Raw genomic sequence first — 15,530 nt, 5'->3', positions numbered from 1 at the left:
ACCATTTGTTTTCAAATTCTTGATACAACTGTATGTGAAATTAGTAAATATTATTTGCATACCGCAGAGAAAAGTTTTATGCTGACATGGGGTGGCTTTAGGCATAAATTGACTAGGCAGATGCATAGAATATCATATATCTGGGACACTGGTAGGATATTTATTAATCCAATAAAAGTGGTTGATTTTACAAATATGACTGAGACAGGATAAAAATTCATGAATTCAACAACAGTTTTTTGATCTATTTAACTTGACATGTCCTATCATTATTCAATTAATCCATTTTCATGAATTTGGCAGACACGATAAAAATCATGACTCCAATAGAGTCATACATTTATTATTTTAAGTGGTAGGCAGTTTAATAAATCAATTCACAGACTATCAATTTCATGCATTCATTAAAGTTAGAGAAGAATTTTAATGGTCTCCAAAAGTATACAGAAAACATTGGTTCATTTTTCCACTGATTTAATGAAATCATTACTTCTATCTATGCGCTGCAAGACCTACACTGCACTTTAGCATTCTATCCAAAACCACAGTTCTCTGAAGTGGAAAAGTCAGACCCTAAATGGTCTAGTGTACCACTGCTAGCCCCCATACTCTCCCAATGCAAAGTATGCATGAGCCAGGGGAGTTAAGTATAGGGTTGTGAAATTAACTGCAGTAGATAAGTCCCTTCTTTGAGCCTACCAGTGTCTGTCTCATTTTTACATTAGGGCTCTGTCCTGCAGCTGTACTCACCATGAGTTTACCTAGTAACTTCTGTGGAACAACTCATAAGGAGACCTGCAGGACTGAACACTATTAGAAATGAAAAATTCTGCTATTGCACCACTTCCTAGTGAGAATTCTGGAAATCTCATGAGGAACTAGAAAGGGTGATATTGTAAAAGGCTGTTTGCTGAAAAATGCCAGGGTTATTTAGGACACATCATGTGACTGAAAAGGACAGAATGTTCCACATACCACTTCAGTAATGAGGAAACTATGCTGGAGGCTTTTGACATTGTTTGCAACATAACTGTGTTTATGCATATCCATACACACATTTTCACAGCTCATGAGCAGATGCCTTAGAATGGATGATGTAGAGAGATGGGACTAATAGCTTCATGAAGCTTTGAGTTCCATTCAGATTATACACACTAACTGAGCTGTTACACACCTCTTTCTGCTATGTAACCCTATAATAATCTACCATTACCAGGAGCAGTCTTACCATTACACACTGTGGGGCAAATTAATCTTTGATGTCACTACAGTGGAGTGACATCAAGAATCAATTTGGTACAATTATTAATGCAGCAGGTTCCTTCAGAAAGCTCAATAGTGTCTTACAAGAAGCCTGATGATGAACAAAGGTAACAGTTACTATATGAAAATGCTGCCCTCAAGAAAAGAAAAACCTGCATATTGCATCATATGGTTTACTGCCAGCCCATGGATTTAACTCCCAGCATTGGGTACTGAAGGCCAAATTATCTGAGAGCGATGACTTACACAGAGTACGTCTCTGTAGGGAAATGGCATACTGCTTGACAAACTGTTTTGATTTTTCCATCTGAATTGCAAAAACATGGAAATGCAAGCGTACAGTAAGGTCCTCAGATGATATAAAACAACATAGCATAACTCCACTGATGTCCATGAGGCTAATTTACCGCAGCTGAGGATCAGACCTGTAATACTTCATTATGATAAAAATATATGGTATGTGTCACACTCTCTCCTTACATCTAGGAACACAGAATGAAATCCTGGTCCCATTAAAGTCAATGGCAAAAGTCTGACTTACTGCAATAGGGACAGGATTTTACCATAAGACACAAAAACAAAAAAACAAACAAAATACAATTCTCAGCACTTGAAAGGCAGAAAGAAATCCCTCTCTCCAGTGTTCTTCTCAATGTATTTGAATGGTTACACATTAAAGGAAAATGGAAAATTAAGCCTTTACCTGCAGTGTATGACCATGGGACCTTTACTTTTTGTTGACTGCTGTCTGACCATCTGTACAAACTGCAAGATGCTCTCTGCAGCATTTGTAGTGGGGACACCATGATCAGGCCAAGCAGTGTAGTTAAAATGCATTACATCTTGCACCTCATCAGCCTAAGGGGGAACAAACAGAACAGCAGCATGTTCATATTTGTTTTACTTGTGCAGTCATTTCAATGACTCACGCATTTACAAATACAGACTAATGAAATTAGAGCTAGTCAAAAATGGTAAAGATTGTATGTGAACATTTTCACATTAGTTTTGCTCCAGTTTCAAAAAGGAAATATATTTTTCAGTTAATATTTTTTGTAAAACTTAAAAAAAATAATCAAAAATTGCATGGTTTGGGGGGTTTTGTTTTAGTTTCTCCTTTTTCTTTTCACCCTATTTTTCTGGAAGGACCAGAAACTTGGGAATTTTAACATTCAGGTTTAATGGGAAAGAAATAAAAAAACCAAAGAAACAGGCTTTTTGGGAAAAAACTTTTTTAAACAAAAACATTTGGCATTCATAAATCTAATAGCTCTAACCAAAATGTATTAGAAGGCTAGGACAGTACTTCAACAAACAAGGATCTGGCTTTGAGACAAATGCATTCAAGTGACAGTTTTTTATTCCCACAACTCAGGACAGAGAGTTGATGCTGTAAATTCCTACAACACTATGGTTCTCATCCACTGTATCAGTCTCCCATTCTTGCATAAGTTCAAATAATGATTTCTGTAATTAGTAGCGCCATTCAAAACATTGGGAGGCAGAGATGAACTTGGAATAGACACCTGAAAATCTGGATGCTTATCCGAACACTTTTGGTTCAGAAATCTGATGCTCTCAAAATAATTTCTAAAATTTCCTGGTTTTGATAGTCCATTCTTGAACTATTTCCAGCCTTTCTGGTCCAAATTAAAAAGTATGGGAATGCACCAGAATGGTTGCAGTTTGATTCAGTTCTATTACATTATCTTTGACAACTGTTTTGCCCATTCCCAGCTGTACTTCTGCCTTAACAAAGGACAAGTGTTGGAAAGATTGGAATGTGCAGTAGGCTCCTCCTACTTCCTCTGCTTAGAGCAGTTAATACAGCAAAACATTCTATTACCATAGCACCAAGGGATGGAATACCAGTCATGGATTAAATTCTGTTTTATTCAACAGCATTTCAGGGACACAGCATCAAAAGAATGCCATGAATAATGTGCAATTGCCTCCTTTACAAACAACTTTTATATTCTTATTTTCAGGCCTTCAACAGTTTATAATTGAAAATGGACCATCGTCTGATGCACAGGACCAAAAAGAAAGTGGCTGAAATGTGGTCTCCAAACAAACCATCATAATTAATTATTTGTCATGATCAGGGCCCCATTATGCTAGGTGTTGTGCATCAGGTCTACACTACGTAAGGATCCTCCTGGGAAACCTCAGGTGTCCACATAGGACACCATTAGTTCTCCTTTACACCACAGCAGCAACGTACCAAGTAGAACAGTTTTTGTGATGTGAACATTTGTCCACTAGGATCTAGACTAGAGAGACAACCTTTACTCCCTGTAGATGCCTGGGATGGATAGAAATAAGAGAAGGGCCTGAACCAAAACCCCAGATCAGAACATCTTTGAAATCCGAAGGTGCTTGCAATCAAAACCTATTTAGAAATGTTGCTCTTGATCCCTCTCTTGTTAACTAACTGCCCCAAAACTCCAAGTCTGAACACCCCTGCATTTTGGAATGTGTGAGATGAATCCGAATTTTGCAGGATAGGCTGATCTCTAATGAAAAGCAATGAAACATCTTTCACTGTCACCTACATAGCTGATTCTGAAGTTCCTATAAGACCAGTCCATTTGCTCCTCCTCAGAAAGCATCTCCACTGTGATGTCCCCATAAGCAACAGGATCTTCTGTAAAAGGCCAGTAATGGTCACATTTCACCTAGACGAAAAAGAAAAAACAACAGTACAATCAAAATCTATTTAGACTTAAGTTTGGGAAGCGACACAGCAGAATTTTGCTTGGCATTGAAGCATGTGTGTGTTATGTAGATCTGTGTGTATAAACTCTCAACAAAAATGAAGCTTGCAAATCTTCACAGAGAACAGCCTGCCGGGCACCCTCTTTCCTCTTACAATGAGGAAGATCCATTTAAGTGTCCATGCTGACTGCAGCTGTGGCAGTATAGTATGGGGAGAGAAGAGTGTCCATTGGCCTGTGCCAGCCCATTTATGGCTTCATAGCTCATAATCGACATATTAAACTCAACCCAGAGATCAATGGGCAGCTAGCTATCCTGGAACATTGCTGTCACTATGCCCTGCTCAATAAGCGAACTGCTGCATTCTACACCAGCCTCAGTCTCCGTTTTAAGGTGTAATCCCATGTAGAGAGCATTGCAATAGCCAAATCTTGAAGTAACAAAAGCACAGATAATGGTGGCAAGGTCTGTGGCCAGAAGAAAAGGCCATAGTGTCCTAGCCAGACACTGATGGGAAACAACAGACTAGGCCACTGCTGTGATGTGGTTATCAAACAGTAGCTGGGGGCTAAAATAACCTGAGTTGTGAACATTTAACTAATGACAAATATACTCCTTCAATCCAAGGGGCTGATATTACCCCTGCCATCTCCCCTGGCTGCTTCCCCAAACCCACCATCATTGCCTCAATCTTAGCTGGGTTGAGCCTCAGCCAGCTCACTATCATCCATGTGCCAACCTTGACTAGACAGCAACTGAGACGCTGAACTGCATCATCCAAACTAGACAATACAGTTACACAGAGCTGGGTGTCATCATCATACTGCAGCCCATGTCTCCTTACTAGTAACAAACTTGGACAAATGATTAGGGAGGAGTATAAAAATATTGCTAGAGCAAGCAGGGGTGTAAGCAGGAAGGCCAAAGTACAATTGGAGTGGCATCTAGCAAGGGATGTGAAGGGTAACAAGAAGGGTTTCTTCAGGTATGTTAGCAACAAGAAGGTGGTCAGAGAAAGTGTGGGACCCCTACTGAATGGGGGAGGCAACCCAGTGACAGATGATGTGGAAAAAGCTGAAGTACTCAGTGTTTTTTTTGCCACAGTTTTCACAGACAAAGTCAGCTCCCAGACTGCTGCACTGGGCAGCACAGTATGAGGAGGAGGGGAGCAACTCTCAGTGGTGAAAGAATAGGTTAAGGACTATTTAGAATAGCTGGACATGCACAAGTCCATGGGGCCAGATGCAACGCATCCGAGGGTGCTGAGGGAGTTGACTGATGTGATTACAGAGCCATTGGCCATTATCTTTGAAAACTTGTGGCGATTGGGGGAGGTCCTGGACAATTGGGAAAAGGAAAATATATAGTGTCTATCTTTAAAAAAGGGAAGAAGGAGAATCCAGGGAACTACAGACTGGTCAGCCACACCTCAGTCCCCCAAAAAATCATGGAGCATGGCCTCAAGGAATCCATTTTGAAGCATTTGGAGGAGAGGAAGGTAATCAAGAACAGTCAATATGGATTCACTAAGGACAAGTCATGCCTGACCAATCCGATTGCCTTCTATGTTGAGATAACTGGCAGTGTGGATATGGGGAAAGCAGTGGACGTGATATACCTGGATTCTAGCAAAGTTTTTGATACTGTCTCCCACAGCATTCTTGCCAGCAAGTTAAAGAAGTATGGACTGGATGAATGGACTATAAACTGGATAGAAAGCTGGTTAGATTGTTGGGCTTGGCTCGATGTCTAGCTGGCAGCCAGTATCAAGCAGAGTGCCCCAGGGGTTGGTCCTGGGGCTGGTTTTGTTCAACATCTTCATTAATGATCTGGATGATGGATTGCAGACTTAGCAAGTTCGCAGATGACACTAAGCTGGGGGGAAGAGGTAGATATGCTGAAGGGTAAGGATAGGGTCCAGACTGATCTAGACAAATTGGAGGATTGGGCGAAAAGAAACCTGATGAGGTTCAACAAGGACAAGTGCAGGGTCCTGCACTTAGGACAGAAGAATCCCTTGCACTGTTACAGGCTGAGGACCGACTGGCTAACTGGCAGCTCTGCAGAAAAGGACCTGGGTATTACAGTGAATGAGAAGCTGGATGTGAATCAACTGTATGCCCTTGTTGCCAAGAAGGCTAACAGCATATTGGGCTGCATTAGTAGAAGCATTGCCAGCAGACTGAGGGAAGTGATTATTTCCCTCTCTTTGGCACTGGTGAGGCCAAATATGGAGTATTGTGTCCAGTTTTGCCCCCCACCCCACCCCACTACAGAAAGCATGTGGACAGATTGGAGAGAGTCCAGTGGAGGGCAAACGAAAGTGATTCGGGGACTGGAGCACATGACTTATGAGGAAAGGCCGAGGGAATTGGGTTTATTTAGTCTGCAGAAGAGAAGAGTGAGGGGGAATTTGACATCAGCCTTCAACTACCTGAAAGGGGGTTCCAAAGAGGATGGAGCTAGGCTGTTCTCAGTGAGGGCAAATGACAGAACAAGAAGAAACGGTCTCAAGTTGCAGTGGGGGAGGTCTCGGTTGAATTCCTAGCACTGGAATGGGTTACCTAGGAAAGTGGTGGAATCTCCATCCTTAGAGGTTTTTAAGGACCAGCTTGACAAAGCCCTGGCTGGGATGATTTAATTGGGGTTGGATTCTATGATTGCCTGAGGTCTCTTCCAACCCTAATCATCTATGATATCCAAGATCATAAGCAATATACATGTATTAGATGATTATATTTCACATTCCATTTTGAAAAATAATGTTTTGTGTACCTATTATTATTAAAATACCATTGACATCTGCATGTCATTTACATACGCGTTATCTGTGCAAATGGCTAGAACTAACTAAGAAAATAGCTGGAAAGCAAATGTAGGTGCTACAAATAACATGGCCAAGACTGTGTTGATTTGGTTATCTCAGTTTAATAAAAGAATATTTGTTACATTGACATCTGTTATAATGGCTGCACTGAAAACATGCAACAGAGTGTGTTGTGTCAAATGCTAATTTACAGAGAACAATATGATATTTTGAGGCACGCTTCAATGAAGAGAAAAAGATCACTGGTGCCATCTTTAATTTTAGTATTATTTTGTTCTCTTGTTCCTAATACTGCCAAAACAACAGTGCTAGGAAATGAGCGTTCTCCTCATCCACACAAGTGGTACAGTATGGGCTCTGGCAGCTCCTCCATGCTGCCCCAACAATGTGCTGACCTGAAGGGAGAATAAGACTATTTCAGTCCATAGGTGCTGGAACTAGGGGTCCTTGTGGTGCTGCTGCACCCTCTGGCTTGAAGTGGATTCCATTATATATAGAGTTCCCAGTGTGGTTCAAAGGCTCTCAGCACATTCAGGCACCATGCCCAGCCAATTCTCTGCCTCTCTGCTGGAACTCCCAATCAGGGGGACAACCAGTGCCAACTGTGCTAGTAGCTTTTGTGATGTGGATACACACCTGTAGACTAGGAACTGAGCTGGGACCACCACTTATTTCAGAGATGGCAAGAAACAGCCAGCAGACAGTAATAATTTTTCATTCACCGCCAGCCTGGATTCAAACCAGTAACAGTCCCCTGAGCCATCCACTCCCTATTGCTGCCATTTTAAAGTCTAATTTGAGTCATGTAAGAATCTTTTACTCTTGATAAAATCTTGTCAGCCTCTTACAACAGGTAACTTCCTACTAAAGATGGGACCAAAGCCAAAGCTGAGGTCCAAACACAGCTGAACTTCAGGAAGTTCATATTTGGATTCAGCTATTATGGCTCTACCATTACTCATGGAACCATTCAGCACCAGTTCTTTAGACTTGTTATTTATGATCATTAATCTTTATTGTGTTACAGTAGCACTGAGAGAGGTCTCCATTCAAATAGGGGCCCCATTGTGCTAGGTGCCCTAACACTACAAACAATGAGAATATTCCTACACTGAAGAGCTTACAATAAGTGACCATGGGTCCCCTTCTGGATCTCCTATTGATTTCAAGAGCTTGCCTTATATTGCTGTTTTATGTTAGAAAATAATGCAAAGGAACCTAATGACCACTGAAATTATTTATTTCCTTGCAAAATGCACATAGGATTATGTTACCTACCCTTCTTTTTTCATTACACTGAGTGAGCATAACAATGATTTGTGATTTTTGCTGGAGAACCATCTTCCAAAAATCATTCCTTGTCTCTGGCAATGGCCCCTGGGTTGCAATGTATTCCTGTGGTGAGTTGTAGCCCTAAGAGACAGGAGCAATTTATTAATATACTTCATTTCACAGACCGTTCAGAACATAAATTTTCCTCAGGAGCATTTTTACAATATGTTTTTAAAAGTTACATTTTTGAATGTTTAAGTCCAAAATTCAAAGAGCTTTTTAAAAATAATTCCTAACATGAAGAAGCCTATATCAAATTTTTTGGTTTGTTGTTTTTAATTCAGTGGACATTTTTTTTTTAATCAAAATATTTCCAATGAGATTTTGAGTCCCAAATACTACAAGAGAACCTGGAAATTAACCTGTGTATGGACAGAAAGTAAAACTGACCAATGTAAATTCACTGTCCAAAGTTAGTGAAGTAAAAAAAAAAAAACAGCATAAAAAATGAAAACTAAATCAGGGCTGGGTTTTTTTTTGTTTTGTTTTTACAAAGTTTTAATAAATTTAATATGTGGTGATTTCACAAGTACAATAGTTATATATCCTTATCTTGTCCTTTCCCCCAAATAAATTAATTCACCTGTAGTGAATTAAATTTAATTTAATAATAGAATAGAAAGGAAAGGATTAATCAGCTGAACTTTAATCAAGGAACACATGCATAAGTGTTTGCAAGCTCAAGACCCAAATCAGTAAAATACCTGGTAATCTTAGACCTAAAATAATAGATTATTCTAAAAGTAGTAATTCTTAAAAGTTATCATATATTTATCATTTACCAAACCTAAAGCACTTTTAGGAGAAATTATACCCATACATTCCTATCCCTCAGCTAATCGGTCTGCTTTTATTTGTAGGTACTTTTTGGGGCACTATTGTAGAAAAGGGTAATTTAGTAAATAATACAAGATACCATTTCAATATGCTGCTAGTTAACATCAGGCATATTTGCTGGGTGTCAGGGCTGATTTAACTACAACCCTGGCTCCCTGTTTACAGTGAACACAGGAGGAGATTATCAGCAGAACTAGGTTTAGAAAGTTATCTAATACCCAGAGTAGCTGGGGGGAAAAAAAGACAGATACATTCAAAGCACAGTATGTTCCTTCATGAATTAGGCTATGGATGTATCAGCCCACAGCATTCAAATAATTAAAATACTGATGATTTGGAAGCACTTTCCACAGACAGCCTAATTCAGCGTTTGCCATCTCTAAAAAACTCAGTTCAAACTCGACATTCATAATAATTTGTAAGTACAGAATACATTTCATTTTGCTTCCTATGGGGTGTGTATATAACTGATGCAGAACATTTCTGTTGACAGTGGAAAGCAGATCACCATGAACACTAGGGTTTGAGATGAAACTACCATGAGGTGCCAAGTGGGAGAGTCATCATCCAAATAAGCCAGAAACTAACATAGCCGTGTTGTATCTAAAGTATTGGAAGGTGGTTTTTGTGCGTAGTATTAAAACACATCTAAAATATAAACATGGAACTGACAAAAGCTGAAGAGACATATCTGGATGATATATATAGCTGGATGAGCGACTGGATAGCGTAGTGGTTAAGAGCACCGCCCTTTGATACGAGAGACTAGGGTTCAAATCCCGGTGGGTACCCAACTTTCCAGTAGGGGTCCTTGGGCAAAAGACCCCCTAACGCTTCACCTGCCTACCTCAAATATGAGAGTGACACGAACTAGGAGAGTCATGCCGGCTTGGACGTCGCCCGGATTAACAAGGTCCGCGCCAGATATTGAGGAACCAGGACAATCTGACGATAAGTGGGCTACTGGAACAAACCATTCATGGAAGAGACAAGAGAACCTGGAATTGATGGAATGCTACTACAACTGTAGACCTAATGAGAGGGGATATATGAAATGTATGAGGGAACTGTGGATGGACAAAAGACCTACATCCACACTTACTGAGAAACAGCTAGTTACCCAAAGCTTCAACATAGTAAAGAGGAAGCTGCTCTCACAGCTTGAGATAGACCAACTCCACATTACATCCCAGACTCAAGAAGACCTGGAAGAACAAGTGGATGTGCAGCCCACACCTGAAGCTGAAACTTCTCTGCCACCCCCTCCATTGCAGAGCACAGCAGCTGATATGAGGCATAAGATCATGGAGAAACTAGCTACAGTCAATCCTCGAGACCGATTACCAAGGCTCAGTGGAGAAGTACCATCAGATAGTATGTTAGAAGATGCCAATAGAGCCCTCATGACAATCCCTACTACCACCATAACTCAAACCAATGAACTGGTATACGCTACAGCCTCTGTAATCCTGGAGATGCTTGGCTACACGATCAAGAAGAACAACAGTATGTACCCACCCTGGAAAATGAGGTTGGAGGATAAGATCAAGGCGACTCGGAGAGAAGTTAGTCAGCTGGTGGAACTACAGAAGGGTGTAGAGATTAAGGATAAGACTCGGCTACTGAAAAAATACAAGGGCCTGACTCCATCTGAAGCCCTAGAGACTGCTAAACAAAGGCTCACAGCACTGGCTACCAGGCTAAGGAGATACACTAGAGAAGCAGAGGCCAAAAAAGTAAATGCCCTGTTCTCCAAGGAACCATCCAAGGTGTACTCCCAACTGCAGTGCAACAACACAATAACAGCAGAGCCACCAGCAGCAGAAACTGAACAGTACTGGAAGAACATATGGGAGAAAGAGAAGACTCATAACACCAGTGCAAAGTGGCTGCAGGACCTGAGAACAGAGCACAGCAATCTCCCAGAACAGAAACCAGTCACCATCACAGTAGAAGACATCCAGCAGCGGGTCAAGAACATGAAGAGCTGGACAGCACCTGGACCAGACATGATCCACACCTACTGGCTAAAGAAACTAACAGCAGTGCATGAACACCTAGCAGCACAGATGAACCAGCTGCTAGCAGCAGGCTCCCACCCAAACTGGCTAACACAAGGAAGGACAGTGCTGATCATGAAAGACCCCTGCAAGGGGACAGAACCGTCCAACTACCGGCCAATAACCTGCCTCCCCACAACATGGAAAGTCCTATCAGGCATCATAGCTGCCAAGCTACAGGACCACATGGGCCAGTACATGAGCACAGCTCAGAAGGGCATTGGGAACAACACCAGAGGCTCAAAACACCAGTTGCTCATAGATAGAGCAGTCGCCCAAGACTCAAGGTCTAGACAGACCAATCTGAGCACAGCCTGGATTGACTACAGGAAAGCCTACGACTCAATGCCGCACACGTGGATCTGTGAATGTCTGGCGCTATACAAAGTCAACAGGACACTAAGGACCTTCCTCAAGAACTCAATGGGACTATGGAAGACATCACTAGAAGTCAACTCAAGGCAGCTTGCACAAGTGGCCATCAAGTGCGGCATATACCAAGGTGATGCACTGTCCCCGCTGCTGTTCTGCATAGGCTTAAACCCCCTCAGCCAGATAATCACAAGGACTGGATACGGGTACAGGTTCAGGAGTGGAACTACCATCAGCCACCTCCTCTACATGGATGACATCAAGCTGTATGCTAAGAATGAACGAGACATCGACTCGCTAATCCACCTGACGCGGATCTACAGTGAGGATATCGGGATGTCATTCGGACTGGAGAAGTGTGGCCGGATGGTAGTGAAGAGAGGGAAGGTAGTCAAGACTGATGGGGTGGAACTACCAGCGGGCCACATAGCAGACATACAGACCAGCTACAAGTACCTTGGAGTCCCACAGTCACATGGAAACCACGATGAGGAGGCAAGGAAGACAGCAACATCCAAGTATCACCAAAGGATAAGACAGGTCCTGAAGAGCCAGCTCAGTGGGAAGAACAAGATCCACGCCATCAACGGATACGCCCTGCCGGTCATCAGATACCCTGCCGGTATAGTGAGCTGGCCAAAGGAGGACATGGAGGCTCCCGATGTGAAAACCCGGAAGCTCCTCACAATGCACGGAGGTTTCCACCCCAAGTCCAACACCCAGAGACTGTATACCAGCCGGAAAGAAGGCGGGCGGGGCTTGGTGAGCGTCAAAGCCACTGTCCTGGATGAAACCCGGAACATCCAGGAGTACATCAGTAAGATGGCCCCCAAAGATGAGCTGCTGAGAGAATGCCTGAGGCAGCAGCAGACATGGGAGGAAGACCAAGCAGAAGAAGTGCCATGGCAAGACAAGACCCTGCATGGGATGTACCATCGACAGATAGCTGAGGTGGCTGACATTGGGAAATCCTACCAGTGGCTGGAAAGGGCTGGACTAAAAGACAGCACTGAGGCACTGATCATAGCAGCACAGGAACAGGCACTGAGCACCAGATCCATTGAAGCAGGGGTCTACCACACTAGAGAGGACCCAAGGTGCAGACTGTGCAGAGAGGCCTCAGAGACAGTCCAACACATAGTGGCAGGATGTAAGATGCGGGCAGGAACAGCATACACTGAACGGCACAACCAAGTGGCTGGCATTGTGTACAGGAACATCTGCACAGCGTATGGGCTAGACCCTCCCAAGACCAGATGGGAGATTCCACAGAAGGTTGTGGAGAATAGCAGGGCTAAGATTCTGTGGGACTTCCAGATCCAGACGGACAGGCAGGTACTGGCCAATCAACCAGACATCGTGGTAATAGACAAGGACCAGAAGACAGCGGTGGTGATAGATATAGCAGTGCCAAGTGACAGCAACATCAGGAAGAAGGAATATGAGAAGCTGGAGAAGTACCAGGGCCTGAAAGAGGAACTAGAGAGGATGTGGAAAGTGAAGGCCAAAGTGGTCCCAGTGGTGGTAGGAGCACTCGGGGCTGTGACTCCTAAGCTGGGTGAGTGGCTCCAACAGATCCCAGGAACAACATCAGAGCTCTCTGTCCAGAAGAGTGCAGTGCTAGGAACAGCTAAGATACTGCGCAGAACCCTCAAACTCCCAGGCCTCTGGTAGAGGACCTGAGATTGAGGAAGACAAATACCACCCATAGGGGTGAGAGGGGAATTTTTCTTTTTATTTTTTTTTTATGGATGCTATAAAATTGTCATTCTAGTTTTCTGACTAAGCATCAAATGTACACATTATTAATATTCAATGAAGAAGAAGAGCCTGCATGGTCTTATCACTTAGTTCTGTGATCTTGTCAGATCTTGGAAGCTAAATAAAGTCAGTGCTTTGTCAGTCTTTGGATGGGAGACTTCCAAAGTGATGCACAAAGTGGTGATATTGATTCAGTAACACTCTTCCTAGTTTAGTCAGTACTGAACCAAGTCCTTACCATGAAGCTATGGGCCACTATGCTGTTTCAGTGGAGAACTAGAACACAGATGTGCCAACCATTTGTAGTCATTAAAGATGCCATAGCACTTTTCATAACAATAGGGAGCTTTTCCCAGCATCCTGGCCAAATTCCTACGTACTAAATTACATTCTGTCTCCCTGCATATCCCATACAGTTACAGCTCAATACAACGTTCTTCACTTGCTGTCCTAAAACTATAGCAGTATTGCTATAAGCTGTTGGACAGCTGCTCTAACATAGTGCAAGGAAGAAGGCATGAACAGAACAATGACAAGATCAGGGTAGTGCAAATAGAAGCTATGTTTGCACACCATGCCCTGGGGAGCTCCATGTTCTCTGTGCATTTTAACTGTACCTGTATCTATGGTTCACTGCCTTTATTCCACATAGATTAAAATGTTGGAAAAAAACCTTTAGCTGTTTGATAATAGCAGTGCAGAGTTCAACCTTTTCACCCATGTCCCCAGCCAATTTCCTCCCACCTGTAACAGGATGCACACAAATTTCAGTGTTGCTGTGGCAAAATGTGCACAAAACAGGTTTATGGGCTGGTGAAAAGTGCTGTTCACTGAAGGCAAAATAAGTGACATTATGGTAATTTTTTTAAAAAAAATTTTAAAGTCACCAAACTGCTAGGAGTTTTCACTACCTGTGTGATATCTCCCTACTAAGAACATTAAGCCTCAGGTTGATTTGAGTCTTATCACTTACAGGAATATAGTTGGCATTAATGTAGTCTGAACCTTCTTCTTCATTCATCGAAACTAATCTGACACGGCTAAAGTCATCTGTAAAAAAAAAGGGGGGAAAAAAGAATGGGGGCAGCTTGAGCAAACAGTGGGAGGTTTTAAATAATCTTTTAAAATCCTGAAACACAATTACACACGCTCCAGCATAACAAAGGCAAAACTGTAGAGGGCCAGCATGCCATACTAATAAGTAATGCCCAGTTATCACTGCATGGATACGGCTTCATTACTGCTACACACTCTTGCCTTCAAGAGTCTTCACTGTCGGGTCTCTTTGGATCTCACTGAAATCATGAGGAAAAAAAAAGTTGAAGGCGGCTGCTCAGCAGTAGGAATGACCTACTATTTTCAGTCATGACAAATATAAAATACAGAGCTTCATCCTTTCAAAAGTAAGGGAGACTATTTCTTGCCATGGACAGCTTTTAAAACAAGCTTTTACCTGCTGGAAAACTCGCACCAATTCCACAATTAAAACTTTTCACCCCCTTCTCCGGCCCCACCCCCGTCAAGGGACCTTCTCAGGAATCTGTGTCTATTGTACTTACATGGCAGAATATTTGTATAGCGATTTTTACATCGATTCATGGGAAGGTCAGCAGCAAAATGGGATATGTCGAGCCCAATCAGTTTTAGCTCCTGTGTATGACAGAAGGGAAAATGTTACAATTAAATTAACAATAATCAATCTAAAATATTCTGTAACATATGATCATAAATGAGATGAACACAATGTGTGCCAGCTGAGAGAACAGTGGGTAGAATCCCAACCCTATCAAGTCAAATGGAGTTTTGCCACCATGATCAACAGATCCAAAATTCCACCCAGTGTTTCTAGTTCCCTTTTGTCTTCACTTGACAATCTTGCATTTTTAGCATTGGGGAAAGAAACTAGTCAGACAAGACCATGTGTCCCCAGTTAACTGTCCCTTTGTTTCAGAAGATTTGGTTGTCACCAGTGCCATTTTTCATTTTAAAAATGCACTGCAGTCAACTTAGGCTGCCACATGGACTATGCTACAACAGATGTGTGGGTCCAAATGCCACAATCATACCACCCATCTGGTTCTTTCAGTTTGGCAAAAGTAGTAGTCCAATTCGGGAGAGGCAGCCAGGAGGTGTCTCCTCCATATACGTACCTCAAATTGCAGAGAAAATTTATAATCTGAATCTTTGGCCATATCCTTGATGTAGCCATCGAAGTCATCCAACTGCACAGGGCTTTTCAAAAACACATGGAAAAGAAATTAATTTCTTAAATAGATTTGTTTTATTTTTGAGTACTAACAATTCACTAATCTGTATTTTTAGCATTGTATTCTACTAAGTAGTTATATCTGGAACAGAGC

General features: G+C 42.1%; 1 protein-coding gene across 1 annotated transcript in view; it reads right to left on the bottom strand.

Moving 5' to 3' along the window:
* Positions 1–15,530, bottom strand: part of PTPRO (protein tyrosine phosphatase receptor type O) — a 207,637-nt gene that overhangs the window by 7,079 nt on the left and 185,028 nt on the right. Inside the window, exons 19-24 of the mRNA XM_032770497.2 lie at positions 15,321–15,402; positions 14,730–14,820; positions 14,144–14,220; positions 8,087–8,221; positions 3,819–3,941; positions 1,967–2,121 (exon numbers count right to left, since the gene is read on the bottom strand). Of these exons, the coding sequence (XP_032626388.1) occupies positions 1,967–2,121; positions 3,819–3,941; positions 8,087–8,221; positions 14,144–14,220; positions 14,730–14,820; positions 15,321–15,402 (663 nt within the window). The remainder of the gene's footprint in view (positions 1–1,966; positions 2,122–3,818; positions 3,942–8,086; positions 8,222–14,143; positions 14,221–14,729; positions 14,821–15,320; positions 15,403–15,530) is intronic.

This window comes from Chelonoidis abingdonii, chromosome 1 (assembly GCF_003597395.2).
Source record: "Chelonoidis abingdonii isolate Lonesome George chromosome 1, CheloAbing_2.0, whole genome shotgun sequence".
Lineage (NCBI taxonomy): Eukaryota > Metazoa > Chordata > Testudines > Testudinidae > Chelonoidis > Chelonoidis abingdonii.
This window is presented reverse-complemented; position numbering and strand designations above follow the sequence as displayed.